We start from the raw sequence: 18,455 nt of genomic DNA, 5'->3' as shown, positions 1-18,455 counted from the left end.
ATTACGTTCTCCAGTGGTGCAGAATCATTTTGATTGAGCTCTTCTAAACTTTGCTAAGGAGGTATGCTTTGTTAGTTAACAAATTACGATGAGGTTTTTTTTGTTGGATTTTTTTTTTTTTTAATAAAGAACAAGCAGTTTGTTCTGCAACTGTCACAGTTTGTAACCTTTCTCTGTAAATGATGAGTTGGAGAGTTAATTTTAGCACTAACACATTATAGCTTGGAAACTTCACCACTGTCTGTTATTGTAAAGGAATAGTTTGTTATTTTCAACACAAAAAAAGCCTGTTAGTTCCGTTTCTGGCCTCAGGGCCACCTCCCTTCAGACAGTTCTCTGTATCTATAAATGTCAGTGTACTTACTGTATTACATCACTACTGTAAACTGCAATACTTCAGTATATTTGAAATACTGGACAGTGTATTGTAAAAACAGCAGCTATCATTACTCTTAAAATTGCAGATTCTAACTGACTGATGTTTTTAATGATATAGTAGTTTTTTTAGTTGTTTGAGGTTGTTGCCTTTTGAAGAACAGCACGGTACCTAGCAGCTCTCTTTTTTTACATATATTATTTTTTGTGATGGATGATTTCATCAGGGGAAGGGCTATGACTCTTTGCTGCTTTGACTCTGCTCAAAGGAGCTTTACCATGCAAGCTCTGTTTAGAAGTTTCAGGTTTTTCCAAGGATAAAAGATGTCGTTCTGTCTTTGAAAGTGTATTTTCATAGAATTAAGAATTAGATTTGAGTACAAGGCGTTCATTTTTCCTTTGTGTTTCTGTGACAGAGGTATAGACTTAAAGATAGTGCGGTTCCATGCAAAATTTGATTCTTCAGTCTTTGGATTATCATTCTGCTTGTGGGCGGCAAAGCTCTGAGTGAAAATCCTGTATTAATATGCAGTCATTAATTAAAATTCTTTTCAAATGTTAAAGTTATTGTGGCTGGAAAACCGATTGTATTTTTCAGATGAAATTGTATTAGAAAGATTTAGAGACGGTTTTCTTGACACCTTTCTTACATCTTTTAATTAAGAAAGCCTTTGGTGTTAATAGGTTCAAGTTTGCCAGAATTAAAAATGAAGGTATCTAAATATTTGAAATGTTCTTACCTAAAACCACTGTGGTATGCAGCTGTTATCAGCTGCCCTTTCCAGCATGCTGTAAAGTGGATTAATCACCCTTCCTTGCCATACAGGCCTGACATTAAAAAAATCCTTATGAGCCACTGAATATTGCACAAAAGGCCCCAGCACACATACCTGCTAAAAGAGAAGTAGGGGCTGGACAACTTCATTAGCATTTTGTACAGGGGACAGATGACAGTTTCTCCCAGAAGTCACATTCTGCAGCGTGGGCTAAAATTGGATTGAGCGTGCAGCTGCATCTTGGGCTGACCAAACAGTATCAGCCACACAAGGTCTCAGCCGAAACGCTTCCTCCTCTGGTTGTGCCTTTGGATTAGCAGCAGTCCATCTGCCACCACGCTCCCACTGCCAATTAAATGATGTACCCGTGGCTTGGGAGAGCACTGAATGGTTTACAAGCTACATGCTGCTAAAGATCCTCTCTTTAGTGCCTTCCTTCCCACACTGAGCACGGAGCACTGGTGCATTAGTGCACTTCCAAAAATGCTCCAGGTGTATCCTCGTGCATACCAGTAGTTATTCTACCTGCCCTAAGAGGATGGCCCAATTTCAGCAGCCCCTTAGGAGAAATTACTTTCTTTCTTACATGACTGAATACTGCCTATTCTGAGCTTTTAGTCAGCGACTTTTGTTCAGACAGATTACTTCTTGTGGAAGCAAAGGAAGATAGACTCCTAAAAGACTGAATAAAACTCTTTGCATTGGATATTTTGAACTGCTGAGGTATAGTGAAAATTACAGAAGTCTTGAAGGAGGGAATTTCTTGAAAGCATATGATGGAGTGTAGGTAGTGCAGAAAAAGTTATGTGCAAGTTTGTGAATGCTCAGTTCCAGCACTAGCAAATACATTCTACAGGCTGCTGCTTGTATTAGGATACAAAGAGGCAAAAATTATCTATTCAAGTGAAGGCTGTAGATCAAAAGTCAGCAAGGAACTCTGTCATTCACAGAGGGCGTTATATTCAGGAACTGAAGAAGTACCTGCCACTGCAGGACTCACACAGGAGCTAGGTCAGGATGCTCATCTGTTTACAACAACAGCTGGACTAACACAACTATTGTATCCCCCTACTGGGGATCAGCAAAGCACTGAATGAATTGTATTAGGTTAAGCTTGTGAAAACCTTTCCTTTTGATTCTGCAGTACACCACTACATATATTTAATTATATGCTTACATATGAACATGCATTTTTATAATACATGCAATATATACAATACATTTACGTATACCTAAATAGAAAATTTGCTAAAGATCCCTTTAAAATGTGCTAAACATCGCTTTTAAGGGATGTTTCAGAGAACTTTAATTATTTATTTTGATGACATTTTATGTCCTTATACTGGTAAAGCCAAATGATAGAATGGTTTGAGTTGGAAGGGACATTAAATATCTCTAGGTCAAAACCCCATTCCATGGTCAGGGATACCTTCCAGTAGATCAGGTTGCTCAAAGCCCCATCGAGCCTGGCCTCACAGGACCATGCCTGTCACAAGCTTCCTTCTGATGGATATCCAGCAGACAATTTGCCCTCAAATGCCTTGAGTTTCTGGCTAGTGAGAGAGGGATCTGTATAAAGACCTAAATACCTTAAAGGAAAAATATCCCTGTATTCAAAACTGTCACATTTGCTATTGCTTTATATTAACTTGAGCCTATGCAAGCACAGAACTAGCTTCTTAGATGCTGTAGAGATCCATGGATATGCTTTCTCCACTGGGACTTGCAAGACAAATTTTCTAACCCCATAGTGCAAGTACCAAGATATTTCACAAGCAGACACCTGTTCCATACCCAGATCAGCCTCAGGTAGTGATGCACTGTGGGGCTAGGGATTTTCTCTTTGTGTAAGGAAATGCTTATGTGGCAGATAGACTTCTAAAGAAAGACATTTGTCTGGCCATGCTTGAGGACTTTGAGAATATCATAGCAAACCTCATGGACAGAGGCTAATGTATCTTAACAGACACATCTGCCATACTTCTCTGTAATTCCTCGTATTCCTCATGCTTATAACACCTCAGAAAATATGGTAAAAATTTGGTGTAGGCAAAACCATCCCAAAATAAATTTGCATTAGTTTAACACTGCCTCTTGTTTTGGTTTGTGAAAGCAAGGGATTCTGGGCACCTACAGTGCATACTATGCCTGGGAGTTGAGGCTCTACTTAAACCTGACAGCTATGGGATAAGAAGGTGTTTTCTTTCATCATTAGCCAGCCTTTTCTAAAATGGTAATTAGTTTCAGGAAGAGAATTTCAAAATCTGTCATGGATGTGTTCCTGTGAAAAGCTTTCATGTTCATGTTGTCTGGCACTACACATCACACAGCTACCTCCTCCTGAGTAGGTCCCAGTGTCATCTGTTTAGTTCTTTAATTCAGATCATAGGATAATATGATGGGGGCAAAGAGGAAAAAAGAAAATCTGTTGAGACAAAGGGGAATTGCAATGTCAAATGCAAAATATATGTTTTACAATATGTTATTCTTCTGCCTTGTGCAGTATCTTTAATACGCATCTACACACCACTATGGAGAAAACACTCTGAGCCCAATATGATACACACACCTTTCATTCATCTACACAGGTTCCTTTAGCATTTTAGATTTTGAAACAAGATCAGGTATGTATATTAATTTGCATACAAAAGAACCCAGGTACTCCTGTTTAAATGTAGATCTGGGGTGGTTTAGCCTGGAGAAAAGGAGGCTCAGAGGAGCCCTTGTCATTCTCTACAACTCCCTGCAGTGGGGTGAGGTGGGCCTCTTCTCCCAGGCAACAGCACAAGAGGACACAGCTTCAAGCTGTGTCAGGGGAGGTTCAGGTTCATCAGGAAGAATTTCTTCACTGAAGGGGTGGTGGAGCATTGAAATGGCTGCTCAGGAAAGGGGTGGAGTCAGCAGCCCAGGAAGTGTTGAAGAAACTACAGGATGTGGCACTTAGTGCCGTGTTTTAATTGACGGGTGGGTGGTCAGTCAAAGCTTGGACTTGATGGTCTTGGAGGTCTTTTCTGACCTTAATGATTCTGTGAATCTAAATAAAATGGCATATATGGTAAAAAAAGAGAAAGTGTGGGTTCTGTGTAAATTTTCATTTCATGTTCTTCAAACAGGGTTAGCTAAGAGAATGAAGTTTCTTTTTGGGAGAAAGTATTCTCAGGCAAAAGGAAAGGTCAGGTGTGTAATTTACCTGTGACCATACATTTCAGGAAAGGATTTCTTCAAAGACTTCAAATACATAATTTCAGCAAACTTGAAATACTGTCATAGAAGCCTGTAAAGTAGTGTAATGCCATTTTACATTTATGTACAATTAATGTAGCAGAAATTAGTACAAATAAAACATAATAGAAAATTGAAGATTTCATTTTCATTTAAATAAGAACACATTATTAATACCATTTTAGAGAATCAAAACATAATTTGTCTTTTTTCGGGGAAGATTTTTACATTCTCATTATGCAGTTCAATGTGAATATAAGTAGCTCTCTAATGAAAAAGCTTTATTGGTAAAAATATTTGCACAAGCTTCAGTCCTTATGTTACAAAGGTGGATAAGTGCAAGCAGCAGAAAATTATGCTGAAAGAATGAAATAATTAACTAAAAGGAATTTATATCGATCATATTTAATTATCTGAGTGTTTGTAATCTTGTTAGTATTATTCTGTATTGGTTCTGACAGCATCTTACATGTAGGACTATTCAAAGAAAAGGCTCAATTGAGGATTGTGTTCAAATCTGTAATGCTTTAAATCCCCATGTCTTCCTTTTTATGAAAAAGCCCTATTACTAGAACACTTAGTGGGAATTCTGGAATAATTTGGATCCAAAGGGAACTTTAGAGATCATTTTTTCTAACCTCCTGTTCAAAGCAGGCTTAGAACAAATCAAGTTGCTCAGGACATTGTCCAGCAGGATATGAGTATTTCCAAAGATTGAGATCCCATCTTTCTGAGCACCTGCTCCACTGTTTCACTATTGCAATGATGACAAAAACTTTATTAAGCTCTAACAGGAATTTCCTAAATTGCAGGTCACGTCCAGTGTGTCTTGTCCTTTCACCTTGTTCCTGGAGTCTAGTTCTGACTCCTTCATATGCTCCCATTAGGTTGTTAAAATAACACTAAAATCCCATGTGAGCTTTTTCTTGTCCAGGCTGAGCTAGCACAGCTCTCTCAGTCTCTCCTTGTTCAGGATTTTTCTACTGAGAGGTATCCAGGCTGAATTCCCTGCTCAGTCACATAACATTTAAAAGTCCATTACCTTTTCTGTCAAAAAGGTCTTCAAGTGTTGCAGCTGGGCTACTGGGTTCTTCCCTCTGCTCATAAAGGATTTGCCACACTTTGGCCTCCTCCATTTTAAGTGGCACCCTGATCCTCATCCTGCAAATAATTCTACATGGCTGCTCTAATCACTTAAGTAAATAAGTCTTTCATGAAATGAACAGATTCATAAGCATTTGCCTTGCAATTAATTTGTGGGGAAAAAAACAAGTTTTAATATTCTGTATGTTTTTCCTATGCACCCCTATAATTCAGGAGAACCTATAAGTCAGTTAAATATTGTGAACACTCTTTCCTTTTTTAATTTGAGGATCATAAGAAGCAAACCACAAATAAAAATTCATATTGCAAAATTGTTAAATCTTGTAACAAATTGAGAGAATTTGTGACTTTTCATTTTTCCTCCCTTAGTTTAGCTGAGAAGAAAGGGACAATTTATTGCCCAGTTCGTTACTTACAGTATTCAAGACTGTGGTCAAGATTAGATAATAGTAAATTATGGGAAATACTGCTGCTTACATCTCATTACTGTTTTATTCACTTGGGGAGGCAGAAGGTTGTTGAATTTTTTTTAATTGTGTGGGTGCATTTTTTGAAGACCAAGGCCAGTGACTAAATTGAGGAAAAATAGTGCAGCCAGCAGCTTTGCAAAGAGTTCTGCCAGAGCTTCTCCAATTGCCTTTTACTGCCATAGACTAGAGCCTTCCCTGAAGAACTTATCAATCACATTAGAATGCATTGAGGTCCTCTTGGGTGGACATGCAAGAACTAAACTGTAAGCACAAATTCAACTTTCTCTGAGAGCTAAGACAAGAGTCAGCCCATTTCAAATAAGTGTTGCTACGTTAATCTGGTGCACCAAGGCATAGCTCCATTTTTTGTAGTCAGTCAGTCAGTCACCAGTGTTCCTCCTCTGCATCAGCAAGGTCTCTCAGAGCAGTGCCTCCTTTGACCTGAGGTGTTCTTGGGTTTGATGCTATAACCCTCACTTGCAGAAACTCAGATAACCTGATGGTGGAGTTCATACAAAGCTAAAAACTGAGAAAGAAGTAAGCAGAGTTTTTTATGATGTCACTGTAAGCAAATCTCAAAGCATGTGCTGGATACTTGAATTCAAGAAAGAAAACTTAGGAACAAAAGTAGATGAGGTATGTGTCTCTGACTTCAGCTGTACCTTACTTTTCCATCATCTTTTCCTTCTCATTTGCCATTCAACTACATATTCTCAGACACTATTTCTCAAGTTATGCCATACTTTCCCTGTGAGCTACAAGTGATACTGGGATTTTTCCAAATAACTCTTCCTTTTGGCTCTGATCTCTTGTGGTGCCAACAAAGCAGTCTACTGGTAACAAAAAAGTGCAAAAAGACTACTGAAGTTCCTACATGCAGTGAGTAAAAAGCCAAGTTAAAGAACCACAGAAATCAAAACTGATTCTGTTCATTCTAATAAAAATCAAAACCATTTTTGTTAACCTCCACCTTACTGTAAAACATTTGCACTCTTTTGCACTCAATTCCCTTAGCTCTGTAAGTCAAAGGAATCCTTCCCCCCACACCTTTACTTGTATTCTTTTCTCCTCTCTTTACAGTCACTCCTGGTAGTGTTGGAATGTCTTCTTGGTCTGAAAGTTCATCCAGTGTCTCTGTGGCCAAAAAATGAAAGCCACAGTGAATGAAAAGGATGAAAATTAAATTCTGTGATATCAAGAACATTGTTTCCAGAACTTGAGCATCATCACAGCATTTTCTTAAAGTTTGTTCTGTTTTCTTTATCAGAGAATGCAAGAGTATGATGAAAATGAAATTAATAATGTTAGCATTTGCTTTGAAGCAGGAAGCTGATAATTAGAACAAAGAGAAGGCACCTAAAAGAAATTATAATAAACCACCTCTTTGTATGTGAGGTAAAAAGGCTTATGCACCCTTGGCTATATTAAAATATTCACTTAATCTCGAAATCAATCTTCCTATGTCAATGCAAAATAGATGTTAAACTTCTTAGGACAAAGAATAATTTTATCATCTAATAGAGGATTGCATACTAAGAGATCATAAGCAGGGAACTACACAATTCAGTGTTATCCTCCCACCTTTTGCTTTTTTATAATTCTCCTAATAATTATTTTTCCTGAGGTTCTTCTCTAGAAATGCTAGTCCTTGAAGTGGGGACAGCTTATAAAGTCTTTTATTAAGTGTTCCCTAGTTCTTGCTGCAAAGTGTAGTGCCTTTAAAAATATTTCTCCAAGCCTTATTTCTTGTCTGATAGAATACTGACAGAACACAGTTTCATGTCACTGTGAAATTGTAGTCTTGAGCACATTGCATTTCAATATAAGACACATAAGGGTTAAATTGAATAACAGAAGTTCAGGTGACTTTACTATCACTAATGCCATACTGTTTCTATTTCATTTCCTTATTTCATTTCAATTGCTTCATATTTGTGGCTCAGTCCATTTGGGAGAGATAGAAAGGGTTCTGTGCAGAGTGTTGCTGTATTGATAAGAGGTGTAAAGTAGACTAAAATACTAATTACTTGTAGTTATAGTTATTTAATAACACCTAAGGAAAGTTACCATTTTGATTGAATTGGATTTGCTATTCAGGTTCTGAAAACTTGTTTTCTGTAAGGACTTTTTAACAATAAAAAGCAACATAAAGAGTACAAATGAGGCATTGGGGATTCAAAGTATCCCCAAATAAAGAAAAAAAAAATTCTAAAAATAAAAAGTAATATTTTGAATTTTCTAATGCAGATTAGAATAATACCCAGTGTTACCAAATGTGTACCAGCTCACACACATGTAATTCTCACAATGATATGTGATGTGTGGGTTTGTCTCTGCCTTAGAGAACCCATTGTTGAAGACAGGAAAGCAATCACAGTTATTGAGAAGAATTGTTTTGTTGTTCAAGAAAAAATAATTTCAGCATAAGTTGGAAAAATGTATAAAAAACTCAATTAACAAGGAGCAAGTCTGTTATCTTTGCACTTTTTTACCCACTTCCTGTGGGGAGCTTTTATCACATTGCATCTTCATGCTGAATGTTGCTGAATCAGTTATGCTTATTAAATTATTTCAGCTTGAATCAGATTTCCCAAAATTAGATACGAGTTTTCTTTTAGCATATCCTAGGCAGCCAAAATAGATGGGCAAAGTAATGAATTTAATTTCTATACAAAAACTAGTACTACTACTACTACTACTACTACTACTACTAATAATAATAATAATAATAATAATAATAATAATAATAATAACAAAGTTGAATAACACAGCTGGTATTGTAAGTAGACTAAAAAAATCAAAAAAGTGAGTAACTCTGAGTATTAAAAAAGCAAATAATATATTCAAATCCTTTTTCCTGCATTATCTGTTGAAGAGATTGTTAATAAAAAAATTGTGGAATCGAATTTTGGAAAAAATCCACACTGTGTCTGTGATAGTGGCCAGTGACAGACCTTCAGCTAAATGCAGAAGCAGAGTGAAGGAAAGGTAATGCATTCACTGTCCTCCACTCAGGCCTTAATCAGATTTTCTTTTACCGATACTAACTTTCGATATCTCATGAGTCCTAGTGCTGATGTGTACAATATTTTCATAGAATATCCTGAAATGAAAGGGACCCACAAGGATCATTGAGACCAACTCCTGGCCCTGCATGGGACACCCCGAGTCACACATGTACCTGAGAGCATTGTCCAAACACTTCCTGAACTCTGCCAGGATGGTGCTGTGACCACTTCCCTAGGGAACCTCTTCAGTGCGCAAGCACCCACTGGAAGAACCTTTTTCTGATGTCCTACCCAAACCTCCCCTGGCACAGATTCAGGCCATTCCCTTGGGTGCTGTCACTGATCAGCACAGAAAAGAGAGCAGTGCCTGCCCCTTCCCTTCCCCTCATGAGGAAGTTGCAGAACCCAAATGAGGTCTGTCCTTAGTCTCTCCTTCTACAGGCTGAACAGACCAGGTGACCTCAGGCATTCCTCACACAGCTTCCCCTCAAGGCCCTTCATCTTTGTTGTCCTCCTTTGGACACTTTCTAATAGCTTAATGTCTTTTTTATATTGTGGTGCTCAAAAATGCACACGGCAGTCAAGGCAAGACAGAGCAGAACCTTTTCTGGGTTTTGTGAAAATATTTATTCTTTCATTTAAAAAAATCCATATACTCTGCTTCTGGCTCTTCCATTGTTGAGAAATACACATTCTTTATTAATCTATTAGTTTTCTTCATGTTTATTATATATTTCTATCATATTCTCAGTTCAACTGCCTCCTTTTTAAACTAGGGACTCCTTACTATGGAAGGATTACTGCTCTTCTGGTAGGATCTGCCCCTTTGATCTACCTATCACCTCTCTGTATATGTTCTCTACTTTGTGAAAATCTTCTTTGGATAGGCATGTGTCAAAACTGCATGCAGTATTCAAAATATGGAAGCTCCATAGATCTATACAATCGTTTAATCACATTTTCCAATTTGTTCTCTATGCCTTACATAGTCGTTTCTGACTTCTTTTTGCCTTTTTGATTATACATAGTGCTAAACTTCTTGTCTTCAAAGAATCAGTGACTATCAGATTTCTTTCTTCTGTATTTTATGAGGTCATTTAGATGCAATATTGTGTGTGTATAGTTATGATTATTTCTCCCATATGCATGCCTTTGTATCTTTCAACACTGAATTTCACCCTCAGTGAATATCCAATCATTCTGCCTCATGAGATAAATTTGTAACTTTTTAACCCTATTTCTAATTATTATTACAATTTTAAAAATGTGTTTTGTTGCAAAAGATTCTGGGCGTTTTCTAGGTCAGTGTGTATATGGTAAATAGTGCAAATAACAACATGCACTTATGTAGGAGAGCCACTAGTAATGTGAAAAAATGACCACTTAACCCTACCCTTGATATCACATCTTTCTAACCAGCTGCTAAAGCATTTTATTAAAGGAGCGTTCTTATTGTAGTTTAGATTCCTTTAGAGGTTTGGTGAGCAAACTGTTAAAAGGCTTTTGCAACTGTAAGTGCACTGCACTATTGGGTGCCCCAATCCTTTCTTCATCTGAACCATTTCTGTGATTTGTCCACAAGCAGAGAAGTAAAGTTTGAAACAATAAGTATGTAAGAAGCAGCTATTTTATCTTGCGTTACAGTAAGTGCAATAGATCAGTGCATTAATTAAAATAAAAAATTCAGCCCAATTCCTTAAGCAGCACAATTACAAATTTCATCTCACTTTGTTTAATAATATCTTGGTGGTGGTAGTGTGTTGCTGGAGCTGCATAAAGTGCCAGCATCTTGTTTCTCCTTTATTTGCCTGGTGGGCAGGGAGGCATACTGATACAGAAAGGAGAGGACCACTCGGTGTGGAATGGGGAAGCAGGAAGTTTTTGTTAGATTCAAATTAATAAGCTTTTCTCATCGTTCCTAAGTTAAAATGGAAAGCACATTTTTTGGCAGGGCCTGATTTCATTACCCAGTCACAATTTTTAAAAAATTTTATTTTTACATTGTTACATTCCTCTAACTATGGCAGTGTCCCATTGTGCCTCATTCTTTGTGCCCAGTGGTTTTTAAACAGGCAGAGAAAAGGCAGGCTAGGTCCAAAAGATTTTGTCAAGACAGGACAGAGAAAAGGGATGCAGGAAAATAGGTGGAAAATGAGCTAGACAGGCTGACAATGTAGTAGCAACTTAGCAGTTGTTGGAGTTGGTTTCTGGGAGGGTTTGAGGGGGAAGTCACTGGGAAGAAGGATCTTGAGAGAGATACTGAGTAAGGCTTGCACAGGTTTTACAGAGTTGCCTTTCAACAAGGAGGCACTGTACAGGAGAAGATGCATCCATCATTGGAGAGTTTCGTCATGGTGGATAAAATGGGGACAGATTTTGATGAGCTGTTTAGCTTATTACTTTCCTGGACTGTCTTTATTAGTATTTGTAACAGAACAGAGTAAATGATACACAAAATCCTGCATAGTTTTGCAGGGGAAGTCTGTATTTTGTCTGCTTTGCATTTTAATATATTTTAACCATTGCACCAGTTCACTTATTTCTCTTTCTTGTGCCTTGAAATTCCAACAGTTCTTAGCTGGTCTTGAGATTTTTCTGACTATCAGGCTCCTCTTACCTGGGGCTGATATAGTACATTCTCTTTCCTCATATAGTAATAGTAACACTATTTGTGTGATAAGCTGGTCTTTTTGCTTTCCCTACAAAAATAATTTCATCCTAGGTAATCATCCTGGGAGCTTCCATCTGTTTCATGTTTTCCCTTTGATTGTAGATATCTTTTCCTTTAAGAAGGATGCAACATCAGATAGTAGCTATGAAGTGTCTTTTCCATGAGTGAGGATGATCAAATATTTAAACCTTTTTTTTCCCCCCAAATTTACTTCAAATATAAGAGTATGAAGGGTGGTGGAGATGTGAGGTGCCACGGTTTTGAGTTTCTTAAATCTTGTATAGCTAGACCCTCTTGGGGATTGAGAGATCCAAGGAATGGATGAGATGCAGAGACTGCAGCACTGCAACACTTTCAGCAAAATCTGAAAACTGCAGATGCTAGAAATGTTATATTCAGCTAAAGTTTACTTGACTGAGTCCAGTGGGTGTTTTTGTTCACAGTACAGAAGCCTGGCTGGTATTGCTCTCTTCCTGTAAGTTGTTTCAGATTTGGACTTTTCCCACAAGACCTATTTCCAGAATTAGATTCAGATTGAGAAGTACTGTATAGTTGTTACTGTCTTAAAAAATAAATCTGCTTTAGCTTGATCATGGGACCCAAGGATTGGAAGGGGAGTCATGCATGACTGCCATCTAAATATACTGCCATCTAAGGGTGAAAGAGGAAAAAAAAAATCCATTTCATGTTACCACTTTGATAGGCCTGTCCTTACAAAGGACTTCCATTAAGTTATTCATGTATAAGGTGGTAAGTCTCAGATTCTACTTTGAATAATATATTAGTTATTCATTACAATTCGATATGAAGGAGGGGAGACATTGAAGGATGCAAAGATCTAGGAGTTTTGTTTTACTTATGGTACTCAAATGAAATTTAACTATCTCTGATATGAAAGAGTTCAGACCATGCTCCCTTATGCATTTATGCACTGTGGAGTAATTAAGAACCAGTTTTATTATCAAGTCTATAGAGTAAGCAGAGGCTGAAGCAAACACAGTGACTCCTGAGCTAGGATGGGCAAAGGCACAACACTGCTTGTTGCTGCAAGTGCTGCAGCAGGTCTTTAGGCAGTGCACTTCATTCCCTTTCAGTCATGGGGACATGCCCTTGGGAATGGGGTGGCAATCTGTCGGCTTATTCAGGGCCAAATGTGACCCTTTATACTTTTCTGTCCAGTGACCCAATATCATGCCTGCACTTACTATTTCTGCTTCTATTGTTAGCAAGCCTTTAGTTTCAAAGACATTTTGACCTTTATTCATGGATTAAGATACTGCTGAGCTTGGTACTACATTGGTACAGAACACATCAACAGCTCCTGCCCAAATGGCTTCTCATATAGGTGAAAGGTAGGGGATAGCAGGTGGATAGATGGAGAGCATGAGGAGGCTGAGGCGGTGGTGATTTGGAGTGGAAGAGTGACATCAGTTGGGAGAGTTACAGAAAGCCCCTCTGGTGTAGCATGAGAGAAGACAAATGTTTGAAAATCTAGGGGAGGCTGGTGTAAAATTTTGTCTGTGGTGGGAACCGTCTTTTCATACTGAATAAAAGTTAATAAACAGAAAGGCTTTGAAAGTTAGTACAAGTTGGTTGTGCTTGATACATTTGACCTCTAGTAGCAGAAGGAACCTAGGTGGGATAATAAGCTCCTGAAACTTCTAGTTGAAGATATGCAAAAGATCGTTCCGGCAGATGAATATGAACTGGCTCATTGTGTTTTCCACAGAGGAAAGGTCATTAAATTAACAGACAGGAGAAGTAAAGTCTGTGGAGCAGCTGTAGGTTTTTTTAAACCCATACCTTGAAGATACACTACAGAAGGAATCTGGAAAAATGAAATTAAGGCTAAAGACAAGAGCTTGGAGAAAGGCTTGGTCTCAAACAGAGTCATGGGCCAGGGAAACAAGCCAAATAGTCCCAGGATCTGCTATCATCAGGATCACAAATGCCTCACAGAGGCTGAAGGAAAAATCAAGAGTTTTGGACATGTTGTTTTGTGATATAGCTAAGCATAACTCAGGGAGAGACAGTGAGACTTTAGACTGAAGCAGACAGATCTGGAAAAAAAAAGAGGTATAGGCATCCAAGGCAATTCTGTAGTCTAATGAATCACTATTGTAGTATCAGATTTAAGATCTTGTCTCTGACAGGCCATTCCTGCTGAGAAGCAACAAACTCATGTGACTAATTCTTCTGAAATCAGGAGTGACAGAAAATAGTCTTTAGGAATACAAGTCAATTTGAAATGTCTCTTGAGTGTGCAGTGTGTATTCAGAGCTCCAACACAGACTATACAGTATTATATAAACTAGATTCTTGTTTTACACAGGGTCCCAATAAAACCTCTCCAGACTCTTCTATGCACATGAACAGTGGTACTGATTTGTCAGTTCCACTGAAATCTCTCTTTTCATTTTTATTTATATGTTTAATCAGATGTAGCCTCTGATAGTGTAGTTCACATCACTTCATATCCAAGTAATCCCCTTTAATTCAGTGGTGGTCCCCAAGGATTAAGGTGCTGTTGACCATGTGTCAGTGGACTGACAACTATCCCTGGATTATCAGACTGAAAGAGATGAGAGTAAAATACATTTAAAGTTCCAGAAATGCAGAAAAAAATGTAAATGTTAATTAATAATATAGTCACAAACTACAGTACTGATGTAAACAACATGAAAACTATGTCTGCTTACTGAGAGTTGTTTTTCTCCTTTTTTTTCCTCATCATTCATTTCTTAAGAAAATTGGCTAAGAAGCGGAAAGAGACATTGAGTAGTACTCGGCAGGAAATGACAGTGATGGTGAATTCAATGGATAAAAGCTACACTGAGCAAGGCACCAACTGTGATGAAGCTTTCTCTTTCATGGACACGCACAATCTAAATGGGAGATGTAAGTTTCTTCTTTTCTTTTCTTTCATTTTCTTTTTCTTTTTTTTTTTGAAAGTGAAAGGAAGGTGCAAATGGTTTTTAAAATATTCCTCATTACTCAGTCATGGAAAATCCATGGGACCGAGAGTTTCCCACTGTGCAGCACATTATGGTGTCTATTCAAATGAGCAAGACAGTCATACATCAAGTATAGACTTCTTTAAAAATAATAAGGATAATTGAGCTTTTTTCTGTCCATCCTTTTCTTCTGCCGAAGAGCAGTGACATTACTGAAACAGTAGTTTTACCTTTCTCCAGTCTCCATTATGTTGAAAATTTTATATCTCTCATGCTGTCCCACATCCCTCAAATGCTTCCCTGTTCACGTTTTTTTTGACGGTACAAATTTATTTTTGAATGTAATAACTTAATAATGATAATCTGATTGTCTTATTATTTGCAATTCTAGCTTATGCTCTTTCTGTTGCTTGTGCAAAGGAAGAATCAGTGGATTTGTCTGTTCTGCAATTTCATAAGAGATTCTCTAATATCCTGGGCTTTCTTGGATCTACCCTGAAAATAAATAAGATTTGGGTTATAAAATTTCTTGTATTAGAATTTTAGTCAAGGTCTCACTCCTGTCAGAGGGTTGGCACTAAGCAGAAACCATGAAAAAATAATGCTTTTTATAATTGTTTAAAAGATTACTAGGTTCAAAAAGTTGTCGGTTTTTGGTTTTTTTATTTTTGTTCTTAAGGAACCTCAGGGATTTTGTATGCCAGTGGTTTTTTTAACATCTTCGTAATTTGTCAAAGATTAAATTTTTTTCAAGTACTAACAGTATGCAAGGCCCAACTCTCACTCTTTAATAATATGCTTAAGAATTTATCTTTGATGAGCTCAATTGTACAAATGTGACAGTGTTCACAGGGGTTCCTGGATGAGGGAAGAGACGAAAATATTGACTCCATGTTCAGAAGGCTTGATTTATTATTTTATGATATATATATTACATTATAACTATACTAAAAAAGAATAGAAGGAAAGGTTTCCTCTCAGAAGGCTAGCTGAGAATAGAAAGGAATGAAAAAACAAAGGTCTATGGCTCGGACAGAGAGAGAGAGCCAGCTCTGCCGTGCTTGGTCACTAAATCTAAACACCTACACGAGACCAATCACGGATCCACCTGTTGCATTCCACAGCAGTAGATAACCATTGTTTACATTTTGTTTCTGAGGCCTCAGCTTCTCAGAAGGGAAAAAATCCTAAGAAAGGATTTTCACAAAAGATGTCTATGACAGTACAAACACTCTGTGAGGTTTATACAGTGAGACTTTTCTCAGCAGCATTAGGCTCAGAATTTGCAATGTTAATTTGCATTTGACTTACTTTTGAAATTGGTTTGAAATAGATGTTTCAAATCAGACCTGCCTTTCTGGTGAGAATATACCCCTGCAGTTAATGAGATTGCTTATTTCTGTGAAGAGATCAAGAGTTTTTTACTTCGTCTTCCATCACCATGGTACAGTTTTCAAGTGGTGCTACTGAATGGTCATAACTACAAATGAAACTGCAATGAGTTCCTGGGACTAAATCCTCCTTATGTTGAACCACCTCAGACCTCTTTGAAATTATTGCCATAACAAGTTTTTTATACTGCTCAAGGGCTAGAACCTCTAATTAGACTTTCCATAAGAAACATGGTCACCAGAAGGTGCAGCCTGACAGTCTTCAGGAATAATCTTTGTGTAAGACCTTGTACACAAAAGGTTTAGAGCATTCCTACTTCCTATGAAAGTTCATTACCCTGCCTGCATTCTCACCTAGCAAGTTTTATTACCTGCAGCAGCCCTGACTTCCACTAATCTCTGAATCCATACCCAGAAGAAGTATCACTCTGTTCTGACTGTCAAGGAAATGTAATCTCCTCATTCTGGAGGAATCAAAGGGGCATGGTCTCAGATATAATAATTTATAGGATAAAGGATAAATATCAGCATTATTTAAACCAGTTTTGAGATATTTCCATATTAACAAGGGCTAGTAACTGTTTGCCCTGGAAGATCAACTGGAAAAAAGATGGATGGAAGCCAGCAGGAGTAATCTCATTCCTCATCCAGCAGATCCTGTCTTCCTCAACTCTGTTTTGTTTCACAAATTCTGTTAGTCTGTTTACAGGTATCCAGAATATGCTTACATTCCCTGGTCACTGACTTTGAGATGTGTGGACAAGCAGCTAAGGTGGAATTTGCAAGGAGCTTTGCTTAAAAGCCTCTAATGACTCCTTAGCTGAACATCCTGCAAAATGTTGTGATTAACTCCTGTTAAATCTATCTGTGTTTACTATGGTAATTTGCATGATATTTGTATACTAGGGGCAAACTGAACTTAATTTGTCCCCATTGGTCTTTCCCATTGGTTTTACAAATGGTTAAGTGATTAAATACCAATGTGAGCATTGGTCCATATATCACTCGCTGAAAACCACCTTTAAACAAAGAGTAATATTCAGGGTCTTTTAGAATCTCTATGCACACTATCCACCTGTCTAAACAAATCAAATAAAAAAAGGAGAGGAAAAAATAAACTACAGTAGAATATATATTTGCATAAGGTATTTACAGTGTTATAAGGAAAACTTATTAATGATCAAAGCTTCTGTCAAAAACACCTCTTGTCAATGTGATGTGTTGTTTCAAGCATGAGTATTCAGTCTAATCTAGTGATTTAAGAAGAGTATTTCCCATCAGCAATCAAAATGCTTTCTCCAAGCATTTCTTTTTAGAGAATTGATCAAATTCAGTAAGCTATTTCATTCACTAGACTTGCCTGGTTTTCCCTAGGTCCTGATTCCAGTGCAAGAAACACAGCAGGATGAACTCTAAGTCAAGTCAATGCCATCTGCTTAAGTAGCTGCATATCATATCTCTGTCTCTAACCAGCTTTGTTTCTCTTTGCAGCTGTATCTTCACCATCTTCATTTACAATGAAAACTAACACACTGAGCACAACAGTGCCTAATTCTTATTACCCAGGTAACCAGTTTTTTTCTTGTTTTCCACCTTCTATAGACCTTTCCATAATAAAAACATACATATTTATGTAATTATACTTCTTGCCATCAACATTTAATGTATATATAAGAAACATACCATTTGCTAACAGCAGCTTTCTGAAAGAAAACTCGGGAGCATGTATCAATCATTTACTGTTTTCTCTCTTTTTACCTTTCCTGCATTGACCTGCTTATGATGTATGACAGATCCATTTGTGCCAACTGCAATTTTAGGTGAGAACATTTCCCTTTATCAAAGTTCATTGCTGAAGTAATTTCAGAAGTTGCAGTTCTTGGGGAGCAGACAACAGTATGCAAAATGCTGGAGCTTTCTGCTAAAGGAGGGGTGGTAAACTTGGCTACACTGAGGTGCTAAGGGCAGTTATCAGGTTTGATTACTACTGTCATAGTGCAAGTCAGGGGAGAAAAGACAGAAATAATTTTAACAAGTGGATTTGCAAGGAAATGTTTATGCATGTATTTGGAGTGACACAAAAGAATTTGATTATCACAGCAATTGAAATAGTTTTCCTCATTTTTTTTTCTGTTTTAACTCAGAAGTGAAGATGTCACTTCTTAAAAGTAACTTTTTTTCCTAGTTAAACTGCTCAGGATACAGAAAATCAGACAAAATACAGTTCAGCCCATCTACCAGCTGTCGTGTCTTCTGACAATTCTGCAGAGTTTCTGATGTGCTTGTCAAAAAGTGAAGTTTCAAAGAGGAAATGGTATTTTGAACAGCAAAATCATAACATGACGCTTAGAGTATATAGTTTATATGCATCAGGTGTCACAGGGATGAAATAAAACAGTAAAACTGTAGGTTAAAAACATACAGTTAAAATGTAAAGCATTTCCACTTGGAATTTAGGAAAATCTGTTATTGTCCAATGTCAAA

At 37.4% G+C, this 18,455-nt stretch overlaps 1 protein-coding gene across 7 annotated transcripts in view; it reads left to right on the top strand.

Annotated features, from left to right (window-relative positions):
• PTPRM (protein tyrosine phosphatase receptor type M) overlaps window positions 1-18,455 on the top strand; it is a 438,108-nt gene that overhangs the window by 329,298 nt on the left and 90,355 nt on the right. For 4 of the 7 annotated variants that reach the window (XM_071417369.1, XM_071417352.1, XM_071417376.1 and 1 more), the window contains 3 exons: window positions 14,373-14,524; window positions 17,463-17,537; window positions 17,765-17,791. In XM_071417369.1, the coding sequence (XP_071273470.1) occupies window positions 14,373-14,524; window positions 17,463-17,537; window positions 17,765-17,791 (254 nt within the window). The remainder of the gene's footprint in view (window positions 1-14,372; window positions 14,525-17,462; window positions 17,538-17,764; window positions 17,792-18,455) is intronic. The other 3 variants (XM_071417357.1, XM_071417385.1, XM_071417362.1) reach the window with 1 other exon arrangement.

The sequence above is a fragment of the Agelaius tricolor genome, unplaced genomic scaffold (assembly GCF_023055355.1).
Source record: "Agelaius tricolor isolate 1412-34295 unplaced genomic scaffold, bAgeTri1.0.p SCAF_2, whole genome shotgun sequence".
NCBI lineage: Eukaryota > Metazoa > Chordata > Aves > Passeriformes > Icteridae > Agelaius > Agelaius tricolor.
This window is presented reverse-complemented; position numbering and strand designations above follow the sequence as displayed.